This window comes from Cydia amplana, chromosome 12, assembly GCF_948474715.1.
Source record: "Cydia amplana chromosome 12, ilCydAmpl1.1, whole genome shotgun sequence".
Classification (NCBI taxonomy): Eukaryota; Metazoa; Arthropoda; class Insecta; order Lepidoptera; family Tortricidae; genus Cydia; species Cydia amplana.
In genome coordinates this window covers 4,058,711-4,086,614 of record NC_086080.1, presented here as the reverse complement: position 1 = coordinate 4,086,614, position 27,904 = coordinate 4,058,711, and the positions used below count along the sequence as shown (strand labels likewise).

General features: G+C 35.8%; 1 protein-coding gene across 5 annotated transcripts in view; it reads right to left on the bottom strand.

The window, feature by feature from the left end:
• Positions 1 to 1,742: 1,742 nt before the first annotated feature.
• The window catches only part of LOC134652814 (POU domain, class 6, transcription factor 2), a 202,918-nt gene continuing 176,756 nt past the window's right edge, over positions 1,743 to 27,904 (bottom strand). The window contains exons 8-13 of one of the 5 annotated variants that reach the window (XM_063507991.1): positions 22,793 to 22,956; positions 10,088 to 10,268; positions 8,040 to 8,093; positions 7,142 to 7,225; positions 2,761 to 2,897; positions 1,743 to 2,042 (exon numbers count right to left, since the gene is read on the bottom strand). In XM_063507991.1, coding sequence (XP_063364061.1) covers positions 1,918 to 2,042; positions 2,761 to 2,897; positions 7,142 to 7,225; positions 8,040 to 8,093; positions 10,088 to 10,268; positions 22,793 to 22,956 — 745 coding nt within the window. In that variant the 3' untranslated portion in view covers positions 1,743 to 1,917. The remainder of the gene's footprint in view (positions 2,043 to 2,760; positions 2,898 to 7,141; positions 7,226 to 8,039; positions 8,094 to 10,087; positions 10,269 to 22,792; positions 22,957 to 27,904) is intronic. The other 4 variants (XM_063507987.1, XM_063507988.1, XM_063507989.1 and 1 more) reach the window with 4 other exon arrangements.

Below are 27,904 nucleotides of genomic sequence, written 5' to 3'. Positions count from 1 at the left end.
CCACTCTAAGTAATACGAATTTTCTTGAAAATTAATCTTGTGTGCCAAATCAAGATGTCACTAAAACGTAAATAATTCTGTATTGAAATGGTAACAGTTTTCTGTACGTTGCGTAGTATAATTATTAAATTTTTAATTCAAATAGTAACCGCAGTTTGTTATTTTTATCTATGGAGTCGATTAAAAAGAGTCGCAAGTTACCAAAATGAAAAGCTTGACCAGACTATAATAATTTGTGCATACTTTTCGGGCACAAACACTTATAAAACATTGTAATAACGACCATTTTTTGAAAATCTTTGAATATAATAATGTACTTCAAAATCTACATTCCCAAATGCGAGGCAATTTTATAGTTTTTTTTTTGTAACTAATATCTACCCAAAATAATATGCACATAACATATAGATATTGACAGACCCCCTGTTACGTGTATTTATAATGAAACATGCACGACAAAGTGATCAATTAAAATATTTTAATATGTGAAACAATCAATTGTTAATGTGGCCACAAAAATCCAACTTGTCAATTCATACAAATTATCGTTCAAAGCTAAATTACTCTTTAACTTAAAATTAATAATACATTATACGAAACAAAAACACAAACGATATTTACATTTACGCCGACGTATTTATAACTATAATGTACTTACATATCGTTTTATATCCTATCTATCAACAAAAACCTACTAGATAAAAAAATCTGAGTAGGCCACTAAGACAGACGACATAATTATTTAAATCTACGTACTTTCATAATATCGATTATTACTAAAACTTGTAAAGTGCAACATTCGCTAAGTAGAACGGAACAACTCAGAGTATTTCAATAAATTAATTTATCATCTACTTTATCAAGTATCGAGATTTTAAATTGTACTTATTTACAAAATGCAATATTTTGCTACATAAAAATGCTGCCCTGTTCTTGAACATCAAATTAAGATGCACGTGAACCGCAGTTCAAGCGCTTACAGAACATTTTTACTGGATTTAGGGACATTCACCCTCATAGCATAGTTCTGATACGCAAGCTTTGTATAATTTAGCAAAAAATGGCTTTATCAGGAACCCGATATTAGGTAATGATTTTGTACTAGACACCTATGCCTATTCTACAATACTCCATTTATGGTTAAAACTACGCCGAGACAAATATTTCAGTCGAAATTTGTTTTAATTTTACATTTTATCAAAAATCCTATCCATATTGAATTTATTTTTAGAGCGAAATTCCTGTGAGTTTTCGTACAAACATTTCTTTGATTGAAATGTAAGATAAAATGGTGCGATAACATAATTTTTTCTACATTTCTACTTTGTTTTAATAAAGATTTACGACAGTTTAGAATATCTAGCAAAGGAACATAGTATAGGTGGGTTGGAATGACGTTGTGTGGTGAAAAAAGTGTGAAAGAAAACTCTTGTTATCTTACAAGCGGTATTTAGTTTGAACCGGAGTAAAGAAAAATATGACAATGCTCATAATAAATGCAACATGCATGTCAACATAATAGACATTTTTTTAAACAGATCATAAACTAAATGCAGTAAAATTGTCATAAAATCATCGATAATCTGTATCCCATCACTAACTTCTCTAGTGTCTGTGGTTCAAGGAAATAGACTATTCGCGCCATTTTTGAAATTTTTAAACAACTTCAAAAATGTGGTAGTCTATGTCGTTTACCAGCCAGTTAATAGTGCGTCCACACTGAACTAATTATTAAAACATATAGATAGTAAACCTTCCTTATTCTTGGCCGCTGGTGAGACATAAATAACATTGGAGTTGCGTTTTTGACACTCAATGTATTGGAATAAAAGGTGTTGAAATTTACTTTGGCGGGAAAAATTAGCTCGGTTTGGACGCACCGTGAGTAGATCTTTAAAATGGGTGTTGTAGTTTGATTTAGACCATTCCTTTTGACATCATTCTAACGGTGTTTTTGAGAGCTTGGCGTTTGTTGCAGAACCATATTCTAATGACTTCGCGTTCGTAGCCCAGTTGGTGTGCTAGGCCGGTTATTTCTGTACCTGAAAAAAAAGCAGAAATAAGGAAATGTATAGCTGGTCAACCAAATCTTGTCAGTAAAAAAAGGCGCGAAATTCAAATTTTCTATGGGACGATATCCCTTCTCGCCTACATTTTTCAAATTTGCCGCCTTTTTCTACTGTCAAGATCTGGTTGACCAAGTATAAAAAGTCTTCCTTTCTTCAATACTTATTGGCTTAAAGGACTCGCGTCCAGGTCATAACAGTTTAAAAATAAACTTCATTACTTATATGTATAGCTGGTCAACCAAATCTTGTCAGTAAAAAAAGGCGTGAAATTCAAATTTTCTTTGGGACGATATCCCTTCGCGCCTACATTTTTCAAATTTGCCGCCCTGTTTCTACTGACAAGATCTGGTTGACCAAGTATAATTATGTCATTGCATTTTCTGGCGCCGGCATTTCTTAAGGGCACCGCAGACATGACTGAATTCAGATCTGAATGTATGCGAGTATATTCCTGTCAATTGTGACTTGTGACCCAATAATCTTAGATTTTTGTAACCACAGATTTAAATTCATTTATTTTTATGGTGTAATTAAAATGCTGCAAAACAATTCAGTTGTTGCTGCAAAATTTCAACTGTCTAGCCATCACGGTTCATGAGATACAGCCTGGTGACAGACTGACGGACAGTGGAGTCTTAGTATAGGGTCCCGTTTTTACCCTTTGGGTACGGAGCCCTAAAAATGAACCTACCAGACGGATGCGTGTTCCTCTCGAAGTGCGCGTTCAGCAGTTCCAAAGCTTGTGGTGTGAATGAGGTCCGTCGTTTACGCTTCTTGCTTGGCTCCATACCGATGAAATCAGTCAGATGGTTCTGCCCGGTTGCATACCTGAAATTGTCATGTATAAAAGTTTAGTTGTAGTATAGAGAAAAAAATACATAGAGTGCTCACTCCATACATCAGTTTTAGTACCAAAAAGACTATTAGCATCTAGCATCGAGTAGCGGAACTATCAGTACTGCTACTTGACAATAGATGTAGCACCGACCGGAAAGTCTTATGCTGTTGAGATAAGACTTTCCGGTCGGTGCTACATCTATTGTCAAGTAGCAGTACTGATAGTTCCGCTACTCGATGCTAGATGTAGACACTGAAATTAATAGTCTTACTATATTTCTCTATGGTTGTAGTATTACCGCATTTACTCAGAATCTTTTAAACAATTGTTCCCATTATCGCGATGATCCGAAACATTTTGCTGCCAAATTAATTGTAAGTAAAGTATTTTCCATAGATTTGAATAGCTTACGTAAGGCCACAGAAAAAATACTTTCTAAGAGTTTTCTAAACATACAGAGTGGCCCCAAAATACGTCGATAATTTTTTTTAGGAATATTTTATTAAAACAAAATGTATTATCTCTCATCGTTTAACTTTGACACATCAACACAAAAGTTTGTTAAACTTATCAAAAAATATACCGCAGTAAAAAAATGTAAACTTATTTTTGGGCCCCTCTGTACCTAAAAGATTTGCATGTACTTAATCCTAGTTATTTTAAGTAAACCTAATATTATACAACTATTTTAAGTATTAGAATAACATGCGTGCATTACTATAAAACATGCAGTTAATATTCAATACCAACCAATCACCACAATCACTGACAAGAAAGAAATCCCCATTTATTTCAATATAATAAACCGTCTATTACGTCCATAAAGAATTCATACAATCCTTCACCTTACTACTTAATAGACATCTCATTATTTATGTAGCAGCATTCAAATAGCGAGGCATTATGAAACCAGAGCAAGGTTCATTATTTCCATTCGTTCCTTATGGTTCTCGATTCAGAAAATTATCTATCATCAGCTCTGTATAGACTGTATAGCATGTATGTATGTACCTATACAAGGTGGGCCGAATAACATGACAAACAATAATGCAAAGATTACGAAAAAAGTTTGAAATTGATATTTTTTATAAACTGAAATAGATGTCATATATTAAAGAAAGTGACGAAGCCCTCCAGTGGTGAAGACCGGATACGAACCGGCGTCTTTAGCAATCCGCGCTAACGCCTTGAACTCTTAGGCCACCCCGGCACTACCAGATTTTTTTTTAATTTCTAAAATTAACAAGTCATAAAATCTTTATGCAAATGTATATTAACGCTTATTAATCAAATTGTATATCGTTAATATAGCTTTAAAAAAAGGCAGTCGAATTAATTTCAATTTGACTACCTGGCTACCATAATTATGTCGTCAGGCACAGAGTAGCCCAGAAATACGTTTACTACGGGAATATTGTTGACAATTTTATGAAACGTTTGTGTTTGCGTATCAAAGCTAACGGAGAGCGTTTTGAAGATTTGTTTTAGTTAAACAATTGTTCTTTTAATTTTTAATAACATTTTGTAAAAGATGTTTAGGTTAGTAAGAAAAATATTCTTTTAACATTTTGTCAACGTATTTTCGGGCCACTCTGTATATGCATATACCTACTTGAAAATATAGAATGGTGTTGATTATTTCGACAAGATACAACGACATTAAAAGAAGACAAACGAGAATATTTTGATTGCGTTATGTTAATATAATCTTAAGTTATGAATGAAACTGAAACGTGCAGTTTTTAAATATACCTACGTACCTACATACTATATTTTTATTGAACCTATATCGTCTCTGTTCCTAAAGTGTCATTCTATGGAACTTGCTAACTATGTAAACAAAAGTCACTAGTAAATTCATATTTATTGTCACAATATGGCGGTTTATTTAGGTACATAGTTAGCAAGTGCTATATAAGGACACTTTTTACTTGGAAGTTTATTTTTATAAGTATCTCATGAGCGTCCTACTCGATTCTCTCAAAGAGATTAGGTCTTGGCCTAGATTTTCAGGTTTTTTATGTAGCATCGTGATACTTGAGTTACTCTACGGAACTAATGAAGCCGTGTGTTGTTTTGTCTTCTTTTTTCACACTGAAAGTAAATGTTTGCATAAAAGTAACAAAATATTGCAATTTTAAAATATTATAGGAACCTTTGATCTTATGGTGGTTGTACCTACAAATTGTGGGAGCTGGGGGTCTAGGAAGATGAAAAGAAAAAAATATATCACGAGACTTTTCAGCATTCGACAGATGCTACATGATCGACTATTTCAGTACATTATTTAAGTTTCGATTGGCGTTTTCTGTCAACGATTGTCATCTTGGCTAGACCCTCTGATGGTACCTACAGAGAAAGCTTCGAGGTGGAAAAGAAACCGGCAAAAAAAACTAGATCTAGATTTATTTTATAAATCCTAAAAGCTGCAGGTGTGCAATTTGTAGAAACTTTCATAAAAGATAGAAATTTTCTCGGAAACTTTCATACAAAAATATGTTTCCGAAATGTTTCAATGTGGAAATTACGCAATACTGGAAACTTTAAGACAACACATCAGAATTTAGTGCTATTTAAGAAGCCGCAAATAAATCAAGAAGAAATCGGGAACACGGGAGTAATAATACCCGACTTATGTATGCCAGACGGATTCGAATAGTTTTTGCGTTCCGTTTCCATCGTTATCCATCAACAATAGATTCTTAAAAATAATGAGCCAACCCAATATTAAGTCAAGGATCGTTAAAGGTGTCTCTCGTTAAAAATTACCACCAAGCGACGGACGATTGTGAATTCATCGCAAGATTTGCAATGTAAACCTGTCCCGTTGAATGGGTATAATGCATTTTAATGGATAAATGTTAAGCTGCTGAAGAAACAAAAAAAATGGAGAAAGCTCTGCAGGAATGCCGAGTTGTGTTTGTGTCTGACTTTTTACTGAGTTGAGGATTCGTAGTTTGATCAAGTTTGAAGTGCCAGCAAACGATTTTATTGTTTTGTCCTGTACCAATCATTTTATGCAGACTATCACTACTTTAGTTCAACTTTTTGATTCTTGATGCAAAGCCTTCCTTGATGAAAGCAGCTTCGGAGGGAATCATGACAACTAACAACCAAAAAATTTCGGTTATCAATGAAAAAAAGGTCTGTTTTTAGGGTTCCGTACCCAAAGGGTATAAACGGGACCCTATTACTAAGACTCCGCTGTCCGTCCGTCCGTCCGTCCGTCCGTCTGTCACCAGGCTGTATCTCACAAACCGTGATAGCTAGACAGTTGAAATTTTCACAGATGATGTATTTCTGTTGCCGCTATAACAACAAATACTAAAAACAGAATAAAATAAAGATTTAAGTGGGGCTCCCATACAACAAATGTGATTTTTGACCTAAGTTAAGCAACGTCGGGCGGGGTCAGTACTTGGATGGGTGACCGTTTATTTGCTTGTTTTGCTCTATTTTTTGTTGATGGTGCGGAACCCTCCGTGTGCGAGTCCGACTCGCACTTGGCCGTTTTTAAATTTTCCCTGCGAGAATGACTCGTAATTGACAAAAATAAAGGACGGTTTGGATTCTGAATAGGAGTATATCTGACTTTTACAACTTAATTGTTGAAAAGATTAGGCTACGGTAATACTCTTACGTAATAATTAACAAAGTAAGAACAACTATGATATATACTTATAGATAGATTAGGTACGTTACGTGCAAAAAGCAAGGAAAGCTGCTGCTGAAATAACTACAGTTACTTTACATATGTGATTAGTAATTTATTCAAAAATAAAGACCATAATTAGGTACATATATTAGTTTCCATTTTTTAAATGCTTAATAAATATTAAATAAATATTTATAAGGACCATTTCGTATCGCAAAGTGAAAATCAACTTTAAATGGATAGACTTAAAGTTGAAACTCATCTTACAACTCAGTCGCCGAAATCAGAAACATAAGTTGCTACTGCCTAAACACCAGTCACCGAAAACTCAAGGTACCGAATAATGTACGTTTAATAGCCAAACATCTATTAGCCGTTCTCTTTAAATAATTATTACTTATACATACTACGTTCCTAATTTAGGTTAGTAAAAGAAACAAACTTATTAGTAAGAACGAAACAAAGCCTAGCCGGTAAAGCGGTAGTTAGTCCAGATTTGAGAAATGTCTTTCACAATTTGCTAAGCGTTACGGGCCAAATATCACGTTCACGGCACACCATATCTCAAACAATATTTACCTCTCTTCAGCTTCCTTCATCCAACGTTCGAGCACCGGTTTGATTTTCTGCGCACTTTTTGGTGTTATATCCAATTTCTCAAATCTGTATCGAACATAAATTTAATGTTAGATTTTTACTCGCACCCGCACGGAAAACTAATGGCGGAAAGCGACTCCCGGACTAGCTCTAACTAACATGGCGAACAGGACATTGACATCGTTAACTAGTATAGAGAGAAAACAAAAAACAATAGCCAATTTAGGCCCGGGGTAATCAGTTTGATTAATACAGAACTCGGCAACAATAAAACAAGGAATTCAATTAGAAACGAAAGGTAACGTATGCCAATGCCCTGGCTTTGAATTGCGCAAAATGAATATTAAAAAAATAAGAGTAATGAAATAATACATCATGCTAGATTAGAACTGATGAGATGAACAATAATAGAAGTGTTAAATTTCTCATAGCGATTAGTCATGTAGGAATCGGGTCGACATGGTCTGGTAGCCAGTTCCTTAATGTACAACCCGTTTGTCTTAACATCAAAATGAAAGAGTCGGGCGTATGATGCATGGCGCCTTTCTGTAATTACATGTATGCAAATACGGTACGTGTGAAAAGGAAAAAGAAAAACGTCCAAACGAGACCGGTAATTACATATAATTATATGCGGCATACATTCACGAATGCATGGATCGACGATCGAGATAAGATTACATTAAACAGCGTTGAAACATTTTGATTTTAAGACATTCTACATGTGGACTGGTCCGTACTCGAAGCGTGCTTAATGCTTGTAAGTATCTCCGAAATTATCTACACCGAACATCGGGAAGTAAGCGTAATGATAATAAAGTTCTGATGAGGATGATTTTGGAGATACGAGAGTGTAGGGGTAAAAAAACAAAACACGTACATGTTTTGTTGCTGTGACGACAGCTGAGCTGCTAGCATCTGCGAAGCCAGGGCACTGGGGACGGCAACAAATAATATGTTAGATTTGTCATATCCAGTGAAACATCTCCCAGGGCTGGGAAACAACAATTAGTTTATAAAGTGACAAGAGAGCCGCACGCTTGTTCTCCAGCCAATATACTAACAAAATACTTCTAAAATATGTTCCATTGTCGAACTATTGATCTTTAAGAGACCCCACTTTAGCGCCTCCCGAGCGTCGGCGTCTGGTCAACTCTATGGCTGCTGCTCGACGCAACGTGGACGAAACTGCGCAGCGTTTCCATCCTTCCACCATTTTCCATAGCTCTGACTAGACGCCGACGCTCAAAATATGCTAGTGTGGGGCCTAATATTGGATATAAGCAACTGAATAGGAAAAAACTTAAGGTACCTATCGTCGAAATATACATTGAAGCATTTTGAACACATAATAGTGCCTCAACACTGAAGACGTTGAACACATCAGCATAATGATTATCGTAAACATATTTAATCATGTGACTGTACTGACGTCTGACTATATGAAAGTGTAATCTTCCGACTTGGCCTAAGTTTTAAATTCATGTTTATTGTTTATCATTCAAATACTCGTATGGCCGCACAGGCGCCAGGGACATGATCTTGTAAATAACTTAAGGTAAAAAAGAGTTAATATTACAGTAGGGATACGATTGTATCGATTATCATGTGACAAAAGATAGATAGAGCATTCTACTAGTTCCATCAAAAAGTCTCATAAAAATATATTGTATGCTTAATCATCATGTTCATGATATACAACCATTAATTATGGGCCAAGTAGTAAAACTGTGATAGGTACTTTAAAGCGTTTTTAAAATTTTATTTTAAGTATTTTAGGTCAACTTTGATGACTTTGCAAAAAGATTGAAGCCACACAAATTTGCGTTTCTAACGTAATTATTATTGTAACTTGTTAAACTTTAAACTTTGGAACAGCAAACTAATTAAATAAAGTATTAACTAGTCTATAAGTATTCTCGTCTAAGACAAACTAGTTTCGATTATGCTATTAAGTTTGCGTCTATTTAACAAAACCTTTAGTATTTCTTATAAAAGTGTAATAAAAGCTTTTGTTAAGGCAATTGTATTGATTTCATTATTTCTGTTCATTAGGTTGGTACATAAGGCATAATCAGAAGGGGTAACTACCATGTAGCGCGTCACGACGCAAATTGGAGGGAGTCGAAAGAAAAATTAATGGAAAATGAAATCACGACGGGACAAAGACAGGAGAATTCTACTCTTTTAATTACACGAAAAAAGTAATTACGGCAAGATAATTAATTAACTGGAACAGAAGTAACGATTAATGATTTTATTATACGAAGGAGGTCGTTGAGGGTGGCTGAATTGAAATTTCCTTCGGCCTGCGCTGGTTGCGTCCCGTTTTGCATTGAAATTCGATTTATTCGCAGAAAACGACGTTTCGAGCGATTTGATTTGATTCAATTAAACATTATGAGCATGTAATTCAGCGTTCAGAGGTGAATTAACTTTCAATTTACATGTAGCCGCCTAGCCGGGTCTTATTTATTTGAACCGAACAGAACGATTTAAGTGCGACAATAGATCAAAAAATTAAAAAGACGCCGAAAATAATAATTAGAACGCACCCGTGCCAAGCGGAGTAAAAAAAATGGTGTAAACCACGTCATAGTGAGCGCCGGAAGCCGTCCGAATGGTAATTAATTAAAAGAATTGTAAGCAATGAAAGGAAGTCATGCTGTTTTACAAATCACTTCAATTAACGATATTAAAAAGTTGGAGTGATAACTGAGCGACTTGGCCCGCGTGACGGCGGCCCCCTAAAAAAGGTGATGAATATTTAAACCTTTTTTGTCTGTCCCTTAGGGTTGCCTGTTGTGAAAACGTTGACAAGCGTGCGACTTTATCTTGCCGATTACAATTTATTTTCGACACTCGTCCACTTGGCTGTCTTAAGGCGATATATCAGTTTAATTAAGGGGAGATAGAAATGGGAATTACCTGCAAATGGCACTTTGGCTGTAAGCGGGGCCTTCGGTGACGGACAAGGCCTGACCGACCTGTGTTTGGGTGAGGCCTAGGCCAAGCCGCCGTAGCTTGAAGGCCTTTGCGAATTCCTTAATGTCTTCTAGGTTGATTCCGTCGACGACGTTACTGGACGATTGGCTTATTGTTGGTTGATCTGTTGAATAAGCATAAATGTTATTACATTTCAATGAACTTTTTAAATTGTAAGAGATGTTTTTAATTATAGTTTAAGATTATTTTGACGTCTTTAAACCTGAACTTAACATAACATACTTAATATTAATTAAACAATAATGTAAAGTGTCAATCTATAGAACTTGCTAACTATATTTAAACAAAAGTCAATAGTTAATTCATCTTTTTTGACAGTTTCAATATGGCGGTTTACATATTAGTTAGCAAGTTCCATAGAATGACACTTTAAGTGTTAATTTTAATAGTGTTTTTAGGGATATCTGTAGCAATCCTTTTGAAGTTACAACTTACACTTAAGAAGATACTTTTAAGCAAACACATGCTTGTTTCACTATTACTTATGGACTTTGATGGATTCTATCGGCGTAGCATACCCTAGTTCTCGCCAAAACCTTCAGTGTAACCCATAAAAGGGTTATCCTGTTAAAACGTCTTTCTAATCTTCCAATCCCTTAGCAAAACTGGGGCATTTAGTCGTTAAGGCAGCATCAAAATTATAGCCAAGTTTAGTGGGCAATTTGGAGTAATTAGCCGATGGTGGTGGTTCCTAATTATGCGTGCTAACGTCATTAAAGACAAGACCCGGAACACACGAATGTTAGAATTGTATGCTTGAACGCTTTGCTTTCTGTGAATCCTTCGTCACGTCACCGAAATCTAGTTTGTGTTAAAATTCTATATTTTGTATGTGACAACTACTTTAGTTGTAAGGTGTTGGACGTTAGGTATACTTATGTATAAATATACCTATCTAGAGTTAAGGCTTCTAGATATCTTGCAACAAATGATGATACAATCGAAATTATATTACGTATAGTTAAATTAAAGCAAGTATTACTTATGTAGAAGTTTCTCATACAAACCTTCCACTCGCTCTATTTTTTGAAGTGAAAACTTCTTTGACGGCGCTGTGCACTTTATGTGATGGGGAAAAAATGTTAAACTCGCGACAGCGTAAGACGTAAGACGCTTCGTAAGACGGACACGTGATCTGATCGAAAAACTGTTATAATGTCACTGAGTTTTCACTTCTGCCGGCACTCCCGGAGTGCAACCCGTTGTTTTTTTTTGTAAAACCATTTTTAGCAACAAAAACGAATACCAGACATATAGGTACTTATGTTTCGTTAATGTTCATGCCAAGTTTCATATAATTAATAAAGCTTGTTTTAAAACGAGAGCGTACCTAACTTAGATTGTATGGGGGCGGCGTTTTGGCAGCGGATCCGTAAAACTAGATACAGATAAGATAAAATTGGTGATTGCCAAAACATTTGCGCGACGTCGCCTCCAGGGGTGCCACACTGCAGGTCCTTGCTTAGCTAACCGATGACAAATTACTTTCCCTATCTCCCCCGCTAGTTTAAGTAGTAGTCTGCATCAATTAAGACAAGGTAGGGTTGCTAAATTGGCAATCGTTCCTCCATTTACCGGCACAAAATGCTCAGACGATTTCTAATTTAGTTGTTGTATCGATATTGTTTGTATATCTTATGAGTAATAAGTTTAGGGGGGCTTAATGAATGGATAATGTAATAAGTGGTTATTGATAGATAGGTGTGCTCATAATTTGTTACATATAGGTAGGTATATACGGCGAAGACTGTAAATTTAGATATAAGTATGTAGTTGGAAAGGGGAAAAGGGAGCAATGGTGTTGGCAACCGTCTAAGGATTTTAGATGGCGCTAGCATAGGTTTTACCTGTCTCTAGTCTTGTTCTATGGGATTTGACTTAAAGGGCATAAAAAAATAGAAATTGACACTATTCGTAGGATTGACGGATAAAACCTATACTGGCGGCACCTGTAAAATACTTCGACCGGCCAACCCTAATTACTGTCATAAAATATTAGGACAAGAGTACATAAGTATGTTTAGAACTGTGTATAGACAATATAGTAGCTATATAATATAGGGAGTTGTTCTTAAATTATTGTTCTTTTGCATTAGGAGTTTATTCAAGCTGTCATTATATTATGACATTGGTAATTCCATTAGAAATAGAGATATTAGATTGCCAGTTTCAATAACAATTGAAAAGTATAGTTACGTAGACAGTATCTAAGTAATAAGGGTTTGTCAAAACATTATTCATGGCCTTCAGTTACATAATCTAACGAATACTAACCCTCCTAACTCCTAACTCCTAACTCCTAATTTTCCTAACTCCTTCCAAAGTCCATTCCCATCTAAAATTTATTCGCCTTTTAAATTTGGAGCACCCAAAGTATCAATTCATTGAACAACTGATCTCGCATTTCGTTACCATAATTTGAAATTGCTAAGGCTTTTTCAGCCAATTACAGACGTTGCGTGATAACAACTCACCATTAATTAAACTCCAAAGATAAAGTCAATTGGCTAAGCGTAGACGAAATTCAATAACAATAATGCATCAAGATACCGCTGTGTTAATTGTTTAATACATGTAGTAAATTAATTAGGAGCGATTATACTTCGCGTGTCTATCAGTCTGCGTTCGGCCGCCATTTTGTAGTAATGCGTAAAACCAATTATTCCAAATGCTTTCTTTCAACGTTAAAAGGTTACTTACCTCTGTCTGACCGAGCGCGTGATTCTAATACATTTCCTATTAGTTTCATTCGAAATTTCTCCCTCAATACTTGAAAATTATCCTCTAATATCGGATTTGCGTTTAGAAGCGTCTAATGCCGAATTCACATGCCAAGTCCATGCATATTTAAAACAGAAAAATTCGTCATAATAATCGAACTGGGCCGTTATTTCGACATTTTATATTCAACGCTTGATTATTCTTAATTAAAGTTTTCGAGTGATTAGGGTGAAACATACACTTTTACCAGTTTCAATGTGCGTGCTAGTTGAGCTTACTTTTGTGTTTTGGTTCCTTAAGTCGTTGAGGAAAAGAACAATTTCGTTCAGGAATTACTTTCCGGGTGAAGTTTCTGTATGCATAATGGATAAAATTACGCGCGCCGAATCAACTCGGTTCGAGCTACGATTACGATGTAGAATCGAAAACGATATCGATTATAATTAACGCGTATTATTATCGTAACTGTTGTAAGTGCTTTTGAACAAGTTTCTTTAAAGAATTGAAGCCGGTTGATAAAAGTTTGACCTTTTCTTTGTATAAATTATCGAGGGCTTTTCATTTGCTTGTCTAGTAATTAATACTGATTTTAATTACACAATAGATACTATATTGATTTTCAATTTACTAAATAATAATCCATAATAAATTCGATAACTTGAAATGGTTAGTTTATATTGACGTCAATCGTTTTTGTTTCCTTTCAACTATTATGTTTAAATGTTGATTTTTTCTATCGTTCTATTTAAAGAGTTTATACCGATTAATTTAAGGCGAAACAGGAGCTGAGATTTAAATATTTTAGGTAAACATACCCGTTTCGCTAACGGAAGCGGCTCCTAAAACTAGTGCGATAAGGACAAGGCGAAAAATCCTGCGTAAAAATCTCTAAAATCGAGGTTTCGTACTCGACTGTTGCCTCCTCCAAAACTTAACCAGACGTAACCAAATTTGGAAATCTAAATGATTATGAAATTATCTGTGTCGGACCGTTTTGCTTTTTTGGCTAATTGATATCAGTTTTGAATACCACGCCTCTCATTGCGCCATAGTCAATTAGGCCATTTTGGCCATTTTTGAAGGGCTCTAGCGCCTTAAAAAACAAAAATTTAAAAAGAAGTAAGTAAAACGGTCCGACACAGATATTGACAATATTAATCTGTGTTGAAATAGTTATTTGTACAACAAGTGATCAAAGTCTGATATTTCTTCGAGTGCTTATTTTCAGTCCCGTGCAAGCGAAAGATTCTATAATAGATTCACGAGCGTAGCGAGTGAATCTAATTTAGAATCTTGAGCGTAGTAAGGGACTCAAAAGCGCACGAGATGTAAATAACTTTGATCTCGTGTAGTACACAACATTTTTCACCTCAGCGCAGTGAGAACATACCTATTAGACAACTTGAAAAATGTAATCCTTCTTCATCACTTAATACCTGCACTCATGTTTTCTTAAGATATACAAACAATTAAGTTTAATTACCGCAATGGAACACAAAAACAAAACGTAATAATAAATTCCAGTAAAATAATATAGAAATAACAAACATTAACTGACACTTCAATCGCCAACTTTGACAACAAAAAAAATCTTTGTAAGATACGGTCCGAATTGCGGATACGTACTATTTGTCAACTATGGTAGAAATTCTTAAAAGTAAAATAATTAATTTTGCGTGATGATCTGTGTATTTTTTGAGTTCGTTATTTTAATTGTACAATAAAATACCTAAAATATAGTATTTTATCAGTTTTTATGAAATCTTAAACTTTATTTTTATTTATTAATTATTAAGAATTCATACTCGTACGTGGTTTGGAACGATGCGGTCTGAAGTTTTTCGGGGGTCTATTATAAACCGTGAATATACTGTTGAATGTCGTTTTAACTTTTTTTGTCTGTTTCTTTTTGTGACAGTGTGAAAGGGACAGAGATAATAGAACCCAAGTATTTCGAACTTTTATTAGACCCCGCATGTTGAAATGACATTTGACTATAAAGGTCAGTTGAATGTCATTTTGTCTCACTCAGTGAGCAAAATCGCATTTTGCTCACTGTTTTTAAGAATCAAAGTACCCTTGTTCGAGCTGCTGAGGTGAAAAAATCATTGCTCTAGCTTCAAAACCCACGGAGAAAACGGAAGAGAGAAATGACCACTCCTGTTGGCTCTTAAAGTATAATATTAATGATTAGTACGCAATTAAAATTATTAGTCTTATTATTTCGTAGTTCGCACTACATTGCTCGGCTTCATATTCTTATGTAGTACATATATTCTCAATGCGGGCGTAAAAGTTTTTTGAAAAGTCTATTTGGCAAATATTTTTTTTATTTTAGTATTAAATAAATAAAAGGAAAATCTTACTCAAACCGTCCCGCAATAAGCTCAATAAGGCTTGTATTGTGAGTACTAGGGGACGATATATATAATAGATAATTATATATAAATATACTTAAATAAATAAGTACATAGAAAAGATCCATAACTCAGGGACCACACAACTAAGTACGTAATTGCCCTTTACCAGGATTCGAACCTGCTGTTTCGTAGGTAGTCACTACTGACTAGCCTAGGAGGCCTTTATGACTCAGGCTTAAATTTAATTTAATATACATCCCCCAGCCAGACTCATAGTCGTACAATGTACTTAATGTAACCACTAGACTAACCAGTTTGTTGTAGTACCAACCACAGTAAATCTAGAACTAATTGTTACAATAGTACCGACCTGGGTAATTAAGTATTAGTAGAAAATGGGTAACAAATGGTAGCGACAACAATTTACGTATTACGTCGATTAGATGCAATTAAAGTATACGTTTGTCCTAAAAACGGTTAGTTAGTCAAAATCGTATCTTGTACAATTGAGATGGTAAAGTATACCATGTGATGTGATGATTAAAGTTTAGACTCGTACTACAAGATGAGAGATGGCCGGGTTTCTTGTTAGTACAGTTGAAATAAGCCTCAAATTAAAACAAATGATTTATTAGGTTAAACACCAAAATTTGGACTCAAATAACGGTGACATTTTTGAATGTTGACTATATTCATAAGATTAGAATAGAATAGAATAGAAATAATTTTATTCGTGAGCACAAACACAAAATAGAAACAGATGTAACAGATATATAACAAGAGATAACAAGAGATATAACAGAGAATAAAAGGATAAAGTGCCACGAAATGGTCTCAAGCATGTTGCTGGCGATTTTCAGCGCTGATCTTCCGATGAGACCATCCGGTGAAACAATCACGACAAAACAAAATTAATATATAACATACAAAAGGCAAAGACAGCAAAAAGATAAAATACATTACAATAAATTATAAATTACTATGTACAATGTTGGGTCGAACCCGTCTTGGCCGTACATTGCGCCTGACAGTTAGCGCCATGCGGCAACTATGCAGACTAAACTAAAAAAAAATGACAAGATGAAGAAGACAGGTCGATTTCATGAGCAACATCAATATTTTATCGATCTCACAGATTTAACTACGTACAAACAGACAAGTGACGGCGATTTCTAAAGTAATGTGCCATGGCAATGCAGAGGGATTAGGAGTTGATTAATATTCAAAAATCCTGAGATTCCTGAAGAAATCCTGACATATGGCAACCCTATATGCGGTAACCTTTCCTTTCCTAACTTTTAGCTTCTAGTGGTTAAGTAGCTGAGGTTTTTCAAACTGATTTTTGCCAAGTTCCCCCGCAATCCAGACAACGAAGCAAAAATCCTGAGATTCCTGAAGAAAACCTGACATATGGCAACCCTATATGCGGTTCTATCTTGCATAGTAAAAGTAGCAAAAGTAAAAGGGTACGTTTGTACATTCTCTGTTTCGACATAAATCTCTCAACTACGGCTAAACCTTGTTTGCCAATTAGCCGTCGACAGCCAACTCTTTCTTTCTTATCGCTGTCTTTATCGATCCTAAATTATTTGTAATTGACTTTAATTAGTTGATTAACTATATTGCCTTCCATCGGGCCCTTTGATCGCTAAAAGCCTTTGTTTATTGTTTATAAATACATCTAATTATAAGTCATTATGGTTTCATTTTATAGGTGGTATACGATGAATATTTTCATTAATTTTGAAATTGAGATCTAAAGAATCTATAAGTAACTTGCCGCTTAAAATTGAATTACTGTAGTACTTATTCATAATAACATTAATAACTGTACCTACCTATTTATACCAATTTTTTTACGTGCTTTTAGAAGCTACTATTCGACTTAACATTTTATCTGTAGTTTGGCACACCATTTCCGACAGTAGAAAAGACGGCAAATTTAAAAATTGTAGGCGCGAAGGTTTGTATTTCCATAGAAAAATTTGAATTTCGCCCCTTTTTAGCAAACTGACTTTGCTAGAATACATATACCTACCTATTGTAAGTAAGAGCTGAAAGTTAATTCAAATCTCTATGACTAATTTTAATGATTTTAAATTGACAATGTACCTATTATATGAAAATGAAAAGCATTTTTCATTAAGGTTAATTTAAGAAATAACTCTGAATAAAATAATCTTATCCAAGTTTTAACTGCCAAAACGATGAGTAACGATACGAAAACGAGAAAAAATATAATGAAATAAAGTCTGATCCCTAAAGAAGGTTATTACATTTTTAATAAATAATAAAACCCGCGAACGGAATCATATACATAACAAAAAACTTAATAGCTGTTCGTAAATTTGACTAATTAGTCTGTAACCGACAAAACTAAAACTAACGATTACGATACGATTAATCGATTACGCAATCGCGTTCCCAAGCATTCCCAATCGTATCGAATCGGTCAATCGATGTATTTATATAAATTCGTACCAAGAGGAGGAGAGAGGAACTCGGTAATTTAGTAATTGTTTCCACTAACAACGAATTAAATAGTAATCAATAGAACTGGGGCCCGGGGACACGACGTCGCCGGTTTATATGTCACGAGACGGATTCGGGACGATTTGGTGAAATTTTGATTTAGCTAGTGCTCAGCAGAAATAGATAGTTAAGTAGCTAGAATACCAAGAGAAAAATGAACAACTAAACTGGAGAAATAAGGAAGTAAGTACGAAGAAAACCGCAGTAGGTACTTACTTGGAAATTGTACAATTTAAAACTGACATAAATTCTTATTCCTACAGCTACGAAAGTCAGAAGTTGCAATACTAATACATCTTATTATTTCATCGTCACTTAGGTACTCACAACACAAGCGTTTCCAAGCTTGAATGATTCGTGTGAAACTATCCAATAATATTGAATATTTTTACACTTCATCTGTGCCCCTAGCAATCACTGGGCAATTTATAAATGTATCCGGGGCGTACCACCCTCTCCGTGATTTAACGTCTATTGGGGTAATCTTTGTAAAATCGCATTCCAAGCCGCATTTGACGTTTTACATGTACATACTCAACTTGATAAATACTCAATTTACAATTTGCCTATATTAATAAATATATTAAAACGAGTCACTAACGTATTTTTCCACTTCAGGTTCAAAAATTGCCTAAATTGTTACTCGCAGTGTATTTTGCGTGCACCAATGTAGTTACGAGTGCGAGCGAGATGGACTGCGAGTAATGTCAAATGAAAAGCAAATGAAGTTTAAAATTTAAAAATTCCAATGTATTCTGGTTAGAATCATCAAAACTTGAAAATAAATACTGATGATATTTTGTATGGGATTCAGAACAGCGCGCCAAGCGGGACGTTTTGGAACCAAACTCAAAATCCCACACAAAATGACACTTAACGCAAACGTTTACGTCACGTCATGCTATGGAATGAAATTTACACTAGGGGTACCGATTGCAAAATCGTACAGACTAAAACTCCCTAGCGGAATTGCGAGCTATTGTTTTTAATGGTAGTAGTACTGCTCAAAGTTCGAAAAGCTGATCACATTTAGCCGCTGCCGTTGTCCTGCTAATCTATTCCGGTTAAAGTAGCACACAGAACTTCGGAAAACTAAAGAACTATACCTAACATCACAGACACATAATATAATAGTACTAGCGTACAGAAAATAAACTTCCTACAAAACCGAAGTTTGACAACGATTCAGGGACGAATCATGATGTCCCTTTCTTATGTATGGTACTATCCCTTTTGGTGTCAAAATTCAAGTCATTATCTTATCTGTGGTCGTACAAACGGACGTCAAGGTCAATTGTGCAAATCCTAAGAATTGCTCAGAGCCTCTACAGGTGGCTCTACTAAAAATCCTTTTGCAGTGTAGTTCTAAAACATTTGAAAAATATATGTTTCAAATGTCCGTCATGTAAGTATCAGAACTTTTACTTAATTTAGAAGATTATCAGTAGATATCCGTCACGGCAGCAGGGACCAGAAATAAAAAGCGGCCAATTGCGAGTCGGTCTCGCGCACGAAGGGTTCCGCACCATTTGCAAAAAACGGCAAAAAAAATCACGTTTGTTGTATGGAATTTCAACTGTCTAGCTATCACGGTTCATGAGTTACAGACTCGTGACAGACAGACGGACAGACATACAGACAGACAGACGGACAACGGAGTCTTATAGGGTCCCGTTTTTACCCTTTGGGTACGGAACCATAATATAAACTACCTATAAAAAGCTCTCACCTATAAATACCTAAGAGCTAAACGGCAAGGGACCAACTAGGCTAATTGTCGATAATGACTGTATCGATTCAGTGCTATTCCTGCATTAAATAATGCCAATCGCTAATGAACGCTTTTACACGGCATAAAACACGGAATAAAAACGCTGGTCTTGTTTATTCAATCTGTAGCACTCTGTAGTTCCATTTGTCCATGACCTTATTTAAAAAAGCTAAAGCAAATGTAAAGGAGCTTTATATAGATCTCAAACTCGTAACAGTTTACATTCTCTAATAAATATTTTCTTTAACATATGGGAATTGGTGTTCCGTAAACTCAGGTAGAACTTATAATTTAACAATCTAAAAGTATCTAGTCAAAACGTAGCCCATTCATAGATATTTTCCGCTGTAGCGCTCTGCATTCAGAAATAGAGATACATTCTACTAATGTCTCATTCAATAATCAGTGTGACAGGCCGATTCGAACCTGCACCTGACATCAATGCGATATTTGAATCATACAGGGTGCTTCCTGTAAAGTTGCTGAACAAATGCTGTTCAATTTGATGAGTACAGCCTTTAGTTTAATTTATTGCTCCTGTTACAGGAAGCACCCTGTATATTGGAATCTTATAAGTTAGCTGTCATTCGCGCTGGCGTCTTGCTCGCACTAATATATGTACGGACAGAAATCAGAGCGAAATGAACGCGCGAATGACAGATTGAAGAAAAATGAAGAATAATTTCATAGCATGAAGGCCTACCGCAAACACTGAAGTTCGCAAATTGCGGACATCTTACTCTGACAGACTGACACTCTAATTATGCCTTAATGTTGCTAGGCAAAGTGATGGCAGGTGGACTAAAATGTTAACAGAATGGTGGCCGCTTTCGGATAAAAGAAGCGCCTGGCGTGCGTTGGCTCGTTGGGTGGATGACATCCGGAAGATTGCGGGTCACTTCTGGATGAGATTAGCTCAGCACCAGGACAAGTGGCGTACTAGAAGAGAGGCCTATGCTCAGCAGTGGGCGATAAAGGGCATGATGATGATGATGATGATGTATTGGAGGAAAAAAGAAAGATAGCCGCAATTTGCGAACTTAGGTGTTTGTGGTAGGATCTCTGATGTGATTCCAATATCATTCAAATTTCAGTTTGATGTCAGGTTCAGGTGCACATTCGAATTGGCTTGTGAGCCGTAAATATTACGTCTAGACGGAGTAGGTCAACGCCTAAGCTGCTTAACTGTTATACCTAGCCTAGGTTAAAAATCTAGAAGGTTCTAAAACTGAACTGGGCCAAAATAAGAGTTTGGTTCGATGATTAATCAGCTATTAGGTCAGTTATTTTTTGGTGGATAGGTCAGTTTCTGCTATACAATGTTAATAGAAAACAAGCATAGGTACGTCCTGCCTGATGGTAAAAGTGGTTACCAAAGCCTGTGGATGCAAGCAACAACAGAGATGTCACTTGCGTGTTGCTGTTTAGTGATATTTCCTAATGAATTACTATTTTAACATCAATGAAGCTTTTAATCTTCCGTCAGAATAGGTAGTCTTCCGTCTTTGGTCCAAAGCCGTATAGTAACTTTGCAAAGACGTAAAAAAACAATAAGTATTTTATTAAAAATGTTCTTTACTTTTGTACCAAACCAAAGTACATATATGTATCTACGTGTGGCAAGAGTCTAATAACAAAGTAAGTATTAAACAATATTATAAAGTCGAAAGTGTAAACAAACACGCGATAAAACACGGAGCATCAAACACAGCCCCTAACTTTGCTCCCCACAACGTAGTTACCAAACTAGATCTAACAATAAATCGGAAATGACCAAGAAATTTCCCTAACCAGATCAAAGTACCACCATCACAGTTATGAACAATGCTAAACCTTATCGCAAGGGAACAAGATCTATTAACGGTCAGCTGTTATCGCTGTACCTGAGCGCAGCCTACTAAGTCCCTAACTGTACGCAACTTTCCTCTAACTCTTATAGCATTAGGCGAAACAGTTCCTACAACACTAGACTCGCCTAATGGATTCGTGCTATGCTTAGACAGAAACTTATATGGATAAGTAGAGTTGCGAGTCCAAAATAGCGTTTAGGTAGTTTTGCTTAAGTTAATTCTGTTTAAGTAACTGATGAAGCAAACTTTTGCTTGACTGTGTAGGGGTAATGAATTGATAAATGGTTGTAAGACTTGTAAGTTCATGATAGCATTACTTTGGGTGAAAATATCCTTAGGTGTCCGATAAAGATATAAGAATATATTCCTTAAAAACACGTTCGCTAGGAGTATATAACGTACTTCGTCAGGTACATTTCAGTAGGTAGAAGAAGGAGGCAGAAGAACTTTCCCAAGCTTTCGTAATTGTTGAATTTCTTTCAATCCTGTAAAATCTGTAACTGGATAAAACTGTGGGGCAACTTAAGAATGATTGAATAAGAAAACTGGCTGCCAATAATCAGTAATGCATTGGAAAGCGAAAGGAAGCCTGGTTGTAGGGGAGTCGTATATCAGGAGTTTATTTGATATATTCTACCGTCAATATTTACTTGTTGGACCAGTGAGGTACGGTGAATTGTCAATAATTGTGAGCGTGGTAAAACAGGGGTAAGTTTGTATCTTATAATCCTGCGCTCAATGCACGGTGTAGAACACAGCGTTTCCTCGACATTTTATGGAACTTGTACACGGGCTCTAGATAGTGGCGGAGGGTGAAACATCCTAAGGGAACTCGCGAGTACCAGCCTTTTTATTACCTTGGTAATACACATTGAAAGAAAAGGGCCCCGGAGATGCGACTTCGTCCACAGCTAGATTATTAGTTCAAGGTACGCCACTGACTCTAGGCGCTTTCACGAGTGCGCGTCAGGGAAGAGATAACCCTTACTTGGCGAGTCAGCCAGCAGGTCGTCGTCGTGCGGGCTCTTGACAGAGCCGGGCGATATCTTGACGGGCGCGTGGGGTGACGGGGCTGGTGCTGAGCCCGCAGAGCTGCCGGTGCCGAAGTGAAACGTAACACTTACTTAGCGAGTCAGCCAGCAGGTCGTCATGCGAGCTCTTGACAGAGCCGGGCGACATCTTGAAGGGCGCGTGGGGTGACGGGGCTGGTGCTGAGCCCGCAGAGCTGCCGGTGCCGGAGTGAGATGTAACACTTACTTGGCGAGTCAGCCAGCAGGTTGTCGTCGTGCGAGCTCTTGACAGAGCCGGGCGACATCTTGAAGGGCGCGTGGGGTGACAGGGCTGGTGCTGAGCCCGCAGACCTGCCGGTGCCGGAGTGAGACGTAACACTTACTTGGCGAGTCAGCCAGCAGGTCGTCGTCGTGCGAGCTCTTGACAGAGCCGGGTGACATCTTGACGGGCGCGTGGGGTGACGGGGCTGGTGCTGAACCCGCAGAGCTGCCGGTGCCAGAGTGCGCTGATGTGGTGATCGTGATCTCGCCGTTCGAGGCTGCGAGCCTGTGGAAACAGTTACTTTTAGTTGACAATACTTTTGCACATTAATGAAGGACGAGCTAACTCTGAACACGGTAAACGTCACATTGCTATGATTGCATTGTTATTAAGACCAGCTTTAAATGATTCTGAAGGGACCACACCAAAAGGCATCATCAAGCGGAAAAATGTATTAACCGTGAAAAAGAATGGATGAAAGTTTGTAACGACCAGTACCAAATGGCGTACTACGCGGGATGTCGACAAAGTATACTGGTGCCACCATAAACATCAGATTTCCATAGCTTCCACACTTTTTCACAACTCTGTGCAGAGTTAACCCTTTTTAACCTCCAATGTTAATGATAAACGATATGCAACCTTATTACATTGTGATAAAGCAAAGAATGTGCGCATATTTGTGACGTCTCACGTACGAAGTGTAACACGCTTGCTCGTTTTCATTGAAACTCAGTATAACTGTCGCTAGTGATGCGCCATTACGGGGTCGGAAACAGGTAATCGCTCCATACAAAATAGGTAGGTGCCGGTTACGTTCTTTTTCGTTCTTTAATTGATTATTTCATTTTTAATGGGACAATCTAATAATAAAAAACTAATACCTTTTCATTCATTGTCATTCAGATCCTATTTTAATTCATTTCATTCAGATCCTACGTTCAGTCCTCCGTTAAGAGCATACAATAATTCTAAACATTGCGCTATTTCTGGGTTTTTAAAGAAGCGACTGCCAATGGGGTTGACCATTCGAAGAATTTTATAATATATGGTCTGTCCTATTTCATGTATATTTTTTTATTAACCTCATTAATACATTGTGTCTATGTTAAGTGCTTACGTGTGTAAAATTTAACTGTAATGTATATTTTTAATTGTGTCAATAAATTGTTTTTCTTACTTTATTTCAATTTTATGGACATAATTCCGTAAAACTTGCAAAGGAATGGTTATAGCACAACACTAGCCCGTAGTGACGCGACACTTCTTCAACAATACGCTCATGAGCTTCATTACACGCATTAGCGGTAATTGGGGCTTAATTAGGGCCCATCCGGCGCAGTGCTAAATGCAAGAGGCAATTATAAAAATACACGGTGCAGCAAGGGAAAGGCGACAACATATGAAACGAAGAGATTATGCCTTGTTTTAACTTGTGGCAACCTAAAAATTGTCTAATTTAGGAATCAAAATCATTTATTTACAAACAAGATATTATGTACAGTGGTATTACTAAAAGAAATTAATTACTAGCTTAATTCTAAAATAGGCCCTTTAGGCATTGTACCAAGGATGGTGGAAAGTATAGTGTAGGCATTTGTAGTTGGTCAAACCAATTTGTCAGTCCTTTGGCAAACTTTAGTGTCGTACTTTAGTTTGCTTAGTGCGGTTAGGTATACTTTTTTTTTATGTGGCGACTGTCATTAAGGATGCTAGATTTAGGACTTTGTTGAATAATATTTACACTTGGTAAATTCCCATTTTTAAATTTTTGATGTAAAAAGTATAAACACTTGTGTAGATAGTATTTTTTGACACAAAATATATTTCTATCATAGGTAATTTTTACAACGGACCACAATTGGCAATAGGTATATATTCTATATATGAGGGTGAATTGTGTCTACAAAAAAAAAACAATATAATTAATATTATGTTCTTCTAAAACCAACCTAGTTTGGATTGACCTTTACGAAAATGGCAATGGGACTTGTCACTAAGTAATTGATAAACAGACGGTCGAATTATCAATAATTGGTTTAGTTTGCATAATAAATTGCCAGACAATTAAATTTAAAGCTAAAATGCTGCAATTTAATGTAATGAGGCGACGCGACAGTACCTCAAAGGAGCGATCACAACACTGTTTCATAAACAGTGGTTGCACATGCCACAGTTGAAATTTTATAAACTGACCGTTTAGCATTTGAAAGCGTATCTTGTGAACAATGATTTTGTTCACTTTTGTTTAAGGCTAGGCTACTGCTAATAACAAAAATAACATGTAACAAATTGTATACAAATACCTAGCGACCATCAATAGGTCACAAGGTTAAAATTGCAATAGCGTAACTAACAGGCAACATACTCGTATATAATATACGTCCCACTGCTGAGCACAAGTCTCTTTCCACATTTAATAAAATCTTATTTTTGTTTAAGGCCCCATAGGTTCGTGTTCTTCTATCACTCTCACTTAGCGTAAGCATGATCGAGATGGATGTTCGTGCTCAGGACCGCGCATATTATGTTTTTGAATTTAATTTTGTTGTAAGTTTAAAAAAGTAATCGATTAATTACGCAATTTTAAAAGCAATTTTCATATTTTTAGCTTTTGTGCATAAATTATTACAAAAATTTAAAGTGCGTTTAAAACCTACCGAGCCTACTTGAACGAAAGTCAAAAATCATGATTCCAATCGATGAAGTCACTAGAGAAAATCCTCAAGATTGCTAAGTAAATTTGACAACCGTGTTTATTGTGATCTAAAAAAGCGGTACGATTTTCCAAAAACTCAGCTCTCTGAACCTATGATACCTACCGTAAGTCTATGTATTTGAAAAGATTAGTTTATTTACTTCAGCCGATGTTTTAATAAAACTCGAAACTTCGCTACGTCACTGTCAAGAGTCAATCACCTCCTAAGGTATGTTTTATAGCGAAAGCACACATAAAGTAGACGATCATTATGTTTATACACTGTACAAGCGCATTAATTGTTCCTTCAATTTATGAAACGTATGCTACGCCTTTTTGAGATATTTTTTTTTTAATTTAATGCACGCTTTAACCAGCCGGCCGGCAAATGACATTGTTTGTTATATAATTTAAAAAGTTGTGTTTAATTTGTGTCTATTTAGTTGTGTTAATGTCAAAATGTATGTTTGAAATGTAAGATAGTGATCAAATATTGTTTATATTTCTTGTTCTTTTGCATGATAAATTATGTATAACAAGGTTACATTTTAATGTTCTTGAGTGCACAATTGTTTTTTTTTAAAGTATGCAATTGGAGTTTTAATTATTTTATTTACCTACACATTTGTGTGACTGTGATACGTCTATTATATGTATTTCCCCTCTGTTTTTAGAAAAAAAAAGTACCTACCATATTTTGGACTTGTTTTTTTGCGTTATATGTATTATATGATATGATTTACATAGGCGGTAAATAAAGGAAAAAAGAACCAAATACTTTTTGAGACAAATCACCAATTGTGTTCCTACTTGCGAGATATCTACTTGAATATAATCATATATTCAATAAAAATACATCAGAAAATTTGTTACCTACTTATGTTTTTTTAAATCTTTTTAGTGCTTAAAAAACCGTTTTATTTTGACGACGTAAAATGATGTTTTGATACACAATAACCAAATGAACACTATAACACCAAACGCGCACAGCTAGGGTTAAAAATCGAAAGTACGCATTAGTCAGCCATTTAATTGCCAGCTAATTTCGCTGTCAATCCAAAATGACCTTTAATAACATTAATAATGATATGTGCATAAAAAGCAATTTACTGTGAATATTTTGACGAACGCATAATGTCGCCCTCTGGCAATGATTAACTTCGTACTATACATACTGACTTGAATTCATTTTTGCATATCTTAAATGTTTCAGTCTCTCGAAATGCCACTTTAAGTAGTAGAAGACAAGATAATTTTTCCAATGACATAAGATTTTGAGACATGAGATTGCGTAAATTACAAGGCGGTACATATAATCTTTATTGACCACAATAATTGTATTTTAATAAAGTTAATACTCATGAAATGTTTTGGGAGCGATCTCGGCCGCAGTTTTACAACTGTTATTTGCCATTTTTAATGGTTTTATTATGATTTCGACTGGTGTACGGTTTGTGAGCTTTAATTTTTTTAATGTTGTCGATTAAAATTTCACATAAACTGTAATTACGATATGTTTAATTGACTTAGGGGACGAGCGAAGTGCTCAATATGTATGAAAAGAGTCATTATGAAATGTAAAAACTATGTTTATAGGTAGCATAGATTGTTATCTTTGAAAAGCGTACTTGTTTTATTTTGCCGGCAATTTTTCGCTTTTTTTTTCGTAAAAAGGTACTTACTTATTATGTATTGGGTTATTGTGTTTAAAAAGTTAACCCTTTACCGCATACGAACAGTTATGATATCCAACCCTTTACAGTTATGATATTCAACTCCATTGATAGCTATTAAAGTTAAATTTTATGCAAATAATTTTTTTATGACATGAAGTAGGGGGTAAAATAAATAAATAGATTACATAATACTCGTACAATATAACTATAATTATAATTTATAAAATATAATTGCTACTTCCGTAGATTTGGACACCAAGAAATAATTCTTGTGTATTTTACACGTAGACCTCAATAATAAACTCACAGGTAGCCTATTAGGTATTAGGGCTCATTTAACCGGCGCGCGAACTCGTATACGATTTTAGTTACATTGCGGACCATTGAGGCTACATCAATTCAGCCGACCGAACAAACGACGCAATGTAATCAAAATCGCATGCGAGTTCTCGTCCCGTCTAAATGAGCTCTTAGGAATGAATGTGGAGAAATGTAAAAGGAAAAGGTGGATGGACTGTGTGAGAGATGATATGAAAAGGTAACAGTTGAATGAAATGACGAACGAAAGAGAGGTATGACGGAAAAAGACAAGCGAATGATAAACTGACAGGTAATCTAAACGTCTCAATGCTCGACATGATAATGCCAAATATAGTCAAGCTGGATATGTTAGTAGCAATGTAAAGCAAACTGAAGTATGGTATCCCTAGGAAACGAACAAAAAGCAGCAATGTACAACGATGAAATGTGAACAAAACAGTTCCACAGATAAGATATAAATGATACGCGATTTTCGAACAATTCAAACGTAGAGTTTCTAACCCGCGATTTTTCATATGGCAAATATTTTTTTCTACTG